The sequence below is a fragment of the Pteropus alecto genome, unplaced genomic scaffold (assembly GCF_000325575.1).
Source record: "Pteropus alecto unplaced genomic scaffold, ASM32557v1 scaffold22, whole genome shotgun sequence".
NCBI lineage: Eukaryota > Metazoa > Chordata > Mammalia > Chiroptera > Pteropodidae > Pteropus > Pteropus alecto.
In genome coordinates this window covers 879,438-888,827 of record NW_006434839.1, presented here as the reverse complement: position 1 = coordinate 888,827, position 9,390 = coordinate 879,438, and the positions used below count along the sequence as shown (strand labels likewise).

The 9,390-nt window shown below is 45.7% G+C and overlaps 1 protein-coding gene across 1 annotated transcript in view; it reads left to right on the top strand.

Moving 5' to 3' along the window:
- The window catches only part of LOC102878555 (probable maltase-glucoamylase 2), a 70,312-nt gene that overhangs the window by 25,750 nt on the left and 35,172 nt on the right, over nucleotides 1-9,390 (top strand). The window contains exons 15-23 of the mRNA XM_025045843.1: nucleotides 1,996-2,167; nucleotides 2,704-2,820; nucleotides 3,794-3,948; nucleotides 4,091-4,175; nucleotides 5,081-5,137; nucleotides 5,585-5,709; nucleotides 6,563-6,651; nucleotides 7,390-7,439; nucleotides 9,079-9,246. Coding sequence (XP_024901611.1) covers nucleotides 1,996-2,167; nucleotides 2,704-2,820; nucleotides 3,794-3,948; nucleotides 4,091-4,175; nucleotides 5,081-5,137; nucleotides 5,585-5,709; nucleotides 6,563-6,651; nucleotides 7,390-7,439; nucleotides 9,079-9,246 — 1,018 coding nt within the window. The remainder of the gene's footprint in view (nucleotides 1-1,995; nucleotides 2,168-2,703; nucleotides 2,821-3,793; nucleotides 3,949-4,090; nucleotides 4,176-5,080; nucleotides 5,138-5,584; nucleotides 5,710-6,562; nucleotides 6,652-7,389; nucleotides 7,440-9,078; nucleotides 9,247-9,390) is intronic.

The following is a 9,390-nucleotide window of genomic DNA, read 5'->3' as shown; positions in this document are numbered from 1 at the left end:
GAAAGAGTGGATAAATGGCCAGGCCGAGAAAGCAAGAGTAACAGAGGGCAGGAGGTGGGAAAGAGGTGTTCAGAAAGAGTGGATAAATGGCCAGGCCGAGAAAGCGAGAGTAACAGAGGGCAGGAGGTGGGACAGAGGTGTTCAAATTCCTGTATTGCTTGTGTCTCCATGTGATAAAAGTGCCATAAAATCATGACAGCGTTGGTTAATATGTTCTAATAGCTCTGGTTAATGGGTAAAAGGTCTAAGTTCCCAGAGAACAGTGGCCATAAGTGGAACTTGGCCTTTGGGCATTAGGCAGAGTTGGTTAAAAAACAGATAAGATTTTCATTCAATAGGATCTGGACATCAGGAGAATTTAAGTCATAGATCTGATGAATATTTGGGAAGCTGAGAATAGAGTTTGGGGACCATAGACCATTCACTAGTCTACCCAGAGAATGAAATTCACTTTTATCTGAGCTGAAAGCAGAAAGAGACCAGATCCTCTCTGAGATCAAGAGTTGACCATAAATGGGTCAAACCTGAGGAATGCAGAATAGAGACTTAAGGATCTTTGAATTATATTTTTCCTCTAAGTGGGAACAAACTAGATTGTTATTTAGTGTGTACTACCATAATAGCCTGGCCCTAAACCAGAAACCCAGATAACTTTATCCCTCTTTCAGTTTCATTTTATATAACCCGAATGTGTTTCTTTCATGATTGATGATTGCTGAGTGCCATAAACCTTCTAGCCAGGGGTAAAGGCAAGGGAGCTGCTAGTCTATATCAAGGACAGATGAGGACAGGAGTTGGACAGTGAGTCCTCTCCTCCACTCTGCCCCCGATTTTTGGTCATTAAATTGTCAGAATGGAACCCTTCACTTTCTTAAACCAGCCTTCTAGTTCAGAATTTTCTCCCTTTGGCCATTTTAAGTCATTTTGCATGTAGAGACTCCCCATAGCATCCTTGGGAATACGAAGAGGGGAAGCACTGGTGGCTGCGATAGTGTCTGTGAGGAAATGCACCTGGTGGCACACTTGTCTCAGACCATCTATTGGAAGGAAAGATAGCAGAGCTCGCCTGCAGAGAGCTAGAAGCAGTGACGACTCCGGTATTACCATTCCGTAGTTGTATTATTGTTCAGCTTTGGAACACCAAAGGAAGCTGTGAATTGCTTTGCACGGAAGAAGGCAGGGAGGGGCACTTTAGTAAAATTTCTTTGCAACAGAGTGTTCTGAATGAAAGCTAGGAAAATAGCCTGTGTCTATCCCACCCCATCCCCACCCATCCTTTCTGAATTCCTTGTTCTGAATTCCTTTGCTCTCCTTTCTATATAGTTTTATTTGATCTGTAATACGATGAAAGTAACATTTTATATTTTAATTGCTTTTAACTTCGCAAAGAGTATCATATGTCGTCTTAGGAGATGCATTCCGTTTAATGTTAGTTTGCATAGGTTAAGATTCCCTAACACTGGGAGTTGCTAATAATAAGTTCTGAAACTTCAGAGGATCCCAGGCGCCTAGAGATCGGCTGGTGCACGAACGCCCCTCTCAGGCAAGCAGCAGGTGTGGGGTTCCCACCTGAACAGGTGTTGTGCTAAACAGGATCATGAGTGGGCAGCAAGGCATGGAACCAAGGGACATTGGGAAAACTTTTTCTAGAGGGAGAGGATGGGGCCAGGACCCTGTGGTTCCGATAGATTGTCAACCCAAAGGGCCAGAGCTCAACCAGATCTCACAGGATGGAGAAAACGTAATCAGGACAGGGGCCTAGAGAAATTCCTTGGCCAGCTGGACTGTAGAGGTTCGTACTGTCTTACGCAAGGTCTGAAACCTTATCCAAAAGTGAGAAAGGAGCTTTTTAAAATGCTAATCTAGTTCGCTCCCCTGGTTCACGATACCCTGATACTTTTTCTGAGTTTGGGAAGCCCACTGCTGCCCTTGGTACAGGTATGTCCTAGACAGTCACAGCTTGCTTCACGTTCAATTGGCGATATTCCTTTTCAGGGCCATGAAGACTATCTTCCCCAATAAAAGGAACTTCATCTTATCCCGTTCTACTTTTGCTGGATCTGGCAAATTCGCTGCTCATTGGTTGGGGGACAACGCGGCCAAGTGGGATGATCTCCAATGGTCCATCCCCAGTATCCTCGAGTTCAACCTGTTTGGTATCCCCATGGTGAGTTTACGCTCAGCCAAGGAGCTTTAACCCTTTGTCCTTTGACATTCTTTCCACGATCAGCTTTTGAGGCATCTGAAAACCAAGGAGCATATGTCTCACTGTGATATGTGTTGGAAAAATCCATTTCTACGTGTGGTGTGAGCTGCCTTCTGAAGACAGGATGATAACGCTTTGTCATTGGGTTGTCATCCATGGAATCTCTGAGGTCAGGAAGGAGATAAGATTTTACCATAAGTAAAACATATTAGAATCACAGAAAAATTCCATCAATGAAGCATCAGTGAAGAGCGAAGTATGAAATTGGGAACTTATGATTGAGCGTGATCCTTGATACAATAATCAGTCTTCCTCTCATCAATCTGTAATGCCCACTTGCTTCTTTCTCCCAGTTGGCCAGAGCTTGTCCTGAAAGCCTAGGACCTCTTTAGACCGGTGGGACTAAGAGATGCTCCTTTCCCTTATCACATAGGTATACAGGCAGTGCTTTCTCCCCTCTCCCTGGCCACTATGCTTGTGTGTGTGCCCCTTCCTAGGTAGGTGCCAACATCTGCGGTTACATGGAGAACGTCACAGAGGAGCTGTGCAGAAGATGGATGCAGCTTGGAGCATTTTATCCACTCTCGAGGAATCACAATGGGCCTGGATTCAGGGTAAGGTCTCCATAAGAAGTGATGAGAACTCCTCGGATTGTGTAATCTGCTTGTTCTTAAAGAGGGGACAAAGAAAATCCTACAGGCTGGCTCTAAGTGTAGGAGCCCACAAATAAGTTTTGGGTGATAGGCCTGAAAAGTAGGATATTGGGGTGAGGGTGTATGGAAAAGGGTATATATAGATAGATATAAGTATAGATTATAGATATAGATATAGATATAGACATAGATGATATAGATAGATATAGATATAGACATAGATATAACGGTTTGATTGTTGGAAACTCAGCAGCAGAGATGAGAAGGGGGTTGGTTTCGTGAGATATAGATATAGACATAGATATAGACATAGATATAACGGTTTGATTGCTGGAAACTCAGCAGCAGAGATGAGAAGGGGGGTTGGTTTCGTGGTGCTGCTCTCACTTGTCACCACCTCACATAGATGGGACAATCGGAGTCTACTGATATTTTACTTGAACGCAAGGGAAGCGACTCCTCATTGGCAGGGACAGGATCTGAAATTCGTTTCACCTTGTTACAACGTTCTGTCTTTCTATGAGTGGTTTGGGAGACGCCTCCCCACTACTGCTCATGACGTATCCTGTCTTTCTCCTCTTCTATCCAAAATCATATTTTTTCATGGGCAGGTGTATAAAATGGGTTGAAAGTCCCTCCCAAGGAGATCTTTAGTGATGGCGGGGTGGAGTAAGGTGGCGTACCCTTTCTTCTGATGAAGTGATCTGCAACTGAATTGTTTCAAATCGAGTGGTTTAGCTCTTCGTAGCTCATCAGAGTAACTAACTGATAACCATTTTGGCTCCAGTAGTTGACTTGGCCCAATGTCTCTAACTTGGGAAAGATTCATAGTCAAATATTCAATGTATTTTCTCCCCGGGCTGCCCCAGCCATTAGTGGTCCAGAGAGAGATGGGCTCTCTGATGGAAATATTTAGTAACTGCTTACGTTGTAGGACCAGGATCCCGCCGCCTTCGGGGAAGACTCCCTGCTGTTGAATTCCTCCAGACATTATCTGAACATCCGCTACACCCTGCTGCCCTATCTCTACACCCTCTTCTACCGAGCTCACAGCCTTGGGGAGACTGTGGCGAGGCCCCTGGTCCATGAGTGAGTGTCCTGACCTGCAAAGACTCCCTTTCAGATCGAAATTGTGCTTCCCATGTTGGCTTTGGCAAGGTCTGTTTCCTTGTTGGCGCAGAATGCGCTGCTGTCCTGTATCGGCAGCTTCACCCGCCTCTCTGTTTTCCAGGTTCTACCAGGACCCAGCGACGTGGGAGGTGCACGAGCAGTTCTTATGGGGGCCTGGACTCCTCATCACACCTGTTTTATACGAAGTGTGTTTATAATCGGAACTGCGGGGCGGGATATCATACTTGTTCTCGTGGCTCTATAGCTGAGTCAGCTGGGCCTGAGCCTCTTTGGTTGCATTTAAGTATAAACATGAATATAAATGAGGGAGAGATCATGAAAGCTGGGAAATTAGACAAAGAGTAATTCTTGGTCCCACTGCCTCCCCGAGCCAAACAGATTCCGTTTGCAAGATTATGTTAAAGCCTTCGTCCTCAAGCATCTGGACACTGAGAGGGCTTTGAATGCCTCGGGCTGGCCATCTGTCTGGGTTTCTCTTTCACCAGAGGCGATGTGCTCTTGGGGTTAGGAAGAGAGAAGAGGGAGGGAGAGGAGCTGGGAGGAGGAGAGGATGCTGGGTGAGCAGAGGCTCTAACCGTGGAGTCCTTGCACGAAGGACCACATGAACCTCCCTAAGTGTGGTTCGGGGCAGGGGTGAGTCGTGGGGAGGTAGGGGGGATGAGGGAGGGATCAGAATTATGGTTATTCGTTTATAAACATGAAAATTCTCCCATGTACCCACATCGAAAGCCCATCTCGTGGCAAGTCATGCTGACCAGCAATGGTCCTGCTGGAAGGCTCTCCGGGGGGCCTGGCTGTGTCGGTCTCCTCCACCTACCAGATTACACAGGCAGCTCGGGGAATGAACGCTCTCTGCTTCTCTTAGAAAGTTCAGGAGCCTCGAAGCAAAACAAACTTAATTTCTAGGTACAGCTCTGCTTTGGGGAAACTGCCCGACCTTTCTGAGCACGTGTATTTTTATTCGTAGAAGGGCCAGATCCCAGCTATCTCTCAGGGTTGGTCAGACGAGCACATGAACCACATGGGGAGTGGTTGTGTAAATTGTCGAGGGACTTGCTAACGTTGTTCGTCGTTGTTGTTTTTTCCCCAGGGCGTGGCCCAAGTGAAAGCATACATACCAGATGCCATCTGGTACGACTACGAGACAGTAAGTAAGGCAGCCCCCTGGGCCCACAGACCCACCTGCAGCAGAGGGCAGCTCTCAGGTGGCAGTGCTGGGGGCCTAGGGTCGCATATAGTAAGAGGCTTTACATTTAGTTGATTGCGAGTGTTTTTCTGTGAAGAGGCCTTTCCAAAATGTGCAATGAAATAATTTGAATAACTGGCATAGGTTTATGGGATCTTTCATTATGTCGCCCTGGCTGGACTTAGGTTGTGAAAACCGAGAGAATCAGAGCCCAGCGTGGCATTAACACAGAGAGTGCGGGCTGGAGGCACAGCTCCGCTCTACCACCTGTGAGCCTCGGGCAAGGCTCTTCATTTTGGGGTCTCTGTTTTCCTCTTCCTTAAAAGGAGGCGGCTGTGCTAGCAGATCTCCAAGACCCCACCTTGCCCCACGAGCCCATTATCTGACCTGTTTTCCTTTGCTGGCTAGGGGGTGGCCATCCAGTGGCGGAAGCAGTTGGTGGAGATGCTGCTGCCCGCCGATAGGATCGGACTTCACCTTCGAGGGGGCTACATATTTCCCACCCAGCAGCCAAACACCACCACGGAGGCAAGGTGAGCGCTCTGCTCTTCTCAGGTGTGACTTTTCTCCTGCTCCTAGGGGCAGGGCACTGTGGGAAAGGCTAAAATGGGGACTTAACATGGATAAACCAAGGGATGGCAGCTCCAGGCAGGAATCTTCCTCCCCTCCTTTCAAGGGTGGCCCAACATTGGCGTCTTCATTTAGCAGGGGGTAAATGTAGCCTCGGTTCCTTAATATTTTCATATTCTTTCACTTCCGGATTGAATCAGATTCTGAGAATAGTCAAAATAATCATTCATGAGGATTTCCTTATGGTCAGAAATGGTTCTTAAGTAGGTTTTCTTAAGCGTGAGAGAATGCGAGTTGAATAGGAGATGACAGTATCACATGAAAGTCAACAGAGCTTCGAGACCAAGAGCCAGAAAGTTTAGGTTCAAGCCCCAGCTCTATGACATACCAGATGTGTTACCATGGCAACTCATTCTCTGTTTCTGCTTATCATTTGTAACCCAGGGATGATGATAGTTTGGCTTGTTTAGAGCTATTATGAGGCTCGAATGAAATAATGTAAATGATTTAATGTGTATAGGATACTTACAAGAGTGCCTGGCACACGGTAAGCACCCCAAAGTGCCAGTCGTCACTATTGTCATGAACCCGGTTTCCAGCAGGAGCCATTGCTTTCGACTCTTCTTCTCATGCTCATTCCCTACTAACCTCCGCAGTCTACCCACACCTACGTTCCACATCTCCATACAAGGTCAACATCTACTCAGTTTCTGGGATAGGCTCTGAGATTATCTATCCGTGGGGCATGAAGGGGGCTGGTTTAACATTGTTCTACCTCTTCTTCATGCTCTAAAGCTGAGAATTGCTCTTTTACAGTCGGAAGAACTCCCTGGGACTCATTGTTGCCTTGGACTATAAGAGAGAAGCACAGGGAGAACTGTACTGGGATGATGGCGTGTCTCCAGGTACCTCCTCACGGTGGTTCCATCACTGCGGTGCTCAGCGCACTTAGTCGCTGCAGGCCGGCACTCAGCCATTACCGTCGATGCTTATTTGAAAGTTTGGCTGGCCAAGCACAATGCATTAAAATCGACTTCAAATGAGCAACTTGTATGTTATTGACTAGGTTACTTAGTCTCGCCTCTGGGTATCATTATTGATAACCAAGGAATACATTTCGCTAGCAGATTTGTAAAACCACTGCTTGGTTACTATTGAGGAGGAAGTATCTAATTCACACAGTGTGATTTGCCACTGTAGGACTTCCACGTTAAGTACCTCACATAAGCTTATGTGATTATATAAAAATCCTGCCCTTCGCAGAACTGGCATTTATTATTATTGATCAGCTGTTCCTTGTTGCACCGTATCCGGGGGCTAAAGATGAATAAGACAGAGGCATTGACTTTGAGGACCTCCTGGCCCAGCAGAGTAGATACCTGGTGCACGTGGGTAACTATACAGCGAGTCAAAATGTTTTAAATGCCAGAAGAATAGTAACTCGAAGTGCCACGGGGTCCAGAGGAGAGAGCAGTTACTGTGGGTTTAAAGCGTCCAGGAAACTTTCGTGGAGGTTGGACAAAAACGGGTATGATGTGGGTAGGCAGAGCCAGATGGCAGAGGTCGTCCCGCCGAAGAGAAGAGCGTGACCGCACGGCCTCGGCACCCTGTGTGACAAGTTCTCCTCGATCTTTCTCTTTCAGATGCTGTCGATGAAAAGAATTATATTCTGTATGATTTTTCTGTCACCTCTGTAAGTACCGTTTTTGAGGAACACACAGTGTACGTTCTTCACTGTGACTATGCTTTGCCGTAGAAGCCTAGTCCTGTGGAATAGGGCCAGTGCCTGACTCCCATGGTCCTGGAAAAAATTAAAGTTAAGCTGAAGTTTATCATCTGTGTTAGATATATATAAGCCTATAAACGTTTAGTATGAGTTCAAGGAAGAACGTGCTTTTTTCTTAAAAAAAAAAAAAAAAATCATCAACTCTGAGTTTTATATGGTGAGTCCTAACCTCCAAGAAGTGGGTACAAGTGTGTGTGTGGGGTGTGTGGGGTGCGAGTGTGGGTGGTAAGTGCTACAGTACTTTTTTGAGGTTCTTTGCTAACAGACGTCCTTTCCAGCTCCCAAAACTTGACCTTGGGCACAGGTATGAAGTGACAGTTTTGACAGGTCGGAAGGGACATAAGATTATTTGCGCTCTCTCTCTCTCTCTCTCTCTCTCTCTCTCTTTCCCAAGGGACTAAGGGAAAGCAAGGCAGCAAAGCTAGCAGAGGACAGGAGCATTCCAGTTCGGTTCTCTTAGAAGTCTGATTGTACCTGGACAGAGATTGTTTTTGTGGGGAACTCGATCCTTACTTCTCCTTTCCTTAAAATTTACATTGAGTTTTTTTTTCCAGTTATACTTTTTATTTCGAGATCATTATAGAGCCCCGTGTAGTAGTAAGAAATAATACAGAGAGATCCTTTTACTCTTCACCCAGTTTCCCCTAATGATAACATCTTATAAAACTACGGTGCCATTTTACAGCAAGGATATTGATACTGATGCTATATCAACATAGGACATTTTCATCACTCCAAGAACCCCTCAGGTTCCCTTTTATACCAGCTGCACCTGCTTGCCTCCCCGCCATCCTCCTTTCTTAGCCCCTGGCAACCCCTGACCTGTTCGCCAGTTCTGCGCTTTTGTCCTGTCAAGAATGTTACGTACATGGAATCACACAGCCTGTAGCCTTAGGGACTGGCTTTTTTCCACACAATGCCCTCCTTTCTTTAGTCTTCAGCTCCTCTTGCTTTGTCATGGCTCAACTTTGTCTCTCTCGAACTGTGGTTCCCTGAGTAAATTAGCTCATTTCTCTGGCCTTTAGTCTCCTGATCTGGAGAATGGGGTTCATTATAGCTTCAACCTCATAGTTTGCTGTGAGGATTGAGTGAGGTAATACACAAAATGCTTAGTATAGTGCCTGGGGCATAGTAAGCATTTATGCATTTTCGCTCTTATCACCATTATCATTAAAATAAAAAGAAAAAATTATTCAGGCTGTATTTTGTGTGTGTGTGTGTGTGTCTATGCATTTGTATGCCAACGGATCTCTTGTGCGTTTGTGTCTTTTTGTTTGCAAGTATCATCTTATCCACTTGAAAATTCCATGATCTCAGGAACATATTTTCTGAGTAAATAGAATCAATGTATAACCAGTGAAGCAAAGCAAGCACAAAATATTACTGAAAGATTTAGGACTGTGCAGAATCTGGGTTAACAAATTCCATTTCGAACCCCAGAGATAAAGGACATCTGTGGATCTCAGAGAGAAGGATGTGGAGTGGTATTTGGGCACAGTTAGAGTGTGACGTACTTGGTCTCTAAACTGACTTTTTTTTTTTTCAGAACCTTCTACAGGCGAAGATTACAAATAATAATTACAAGGACCCTGATAACCTCATGTTCACAGACATCATAATCTTGGGAATGGACAAGCAGCCTACTAATCTTACTGTCTTAGTTAATAATATTTTCACCTCCATATCAAATGTTGACTACAGCGCTTCAACGAAGGTGAGAAATTGTTCCATCCTGCTGTCCTGCAGGGCCCTCGCCGAGAGCCCTGGCCTGAGATTCTGGCCGCTAGGTCGTCCTTGCTCTTCTGAGTTTGGACAGTCACAGAGGCGACTGGCATGCTGGGAAATCTACTGTATGGTA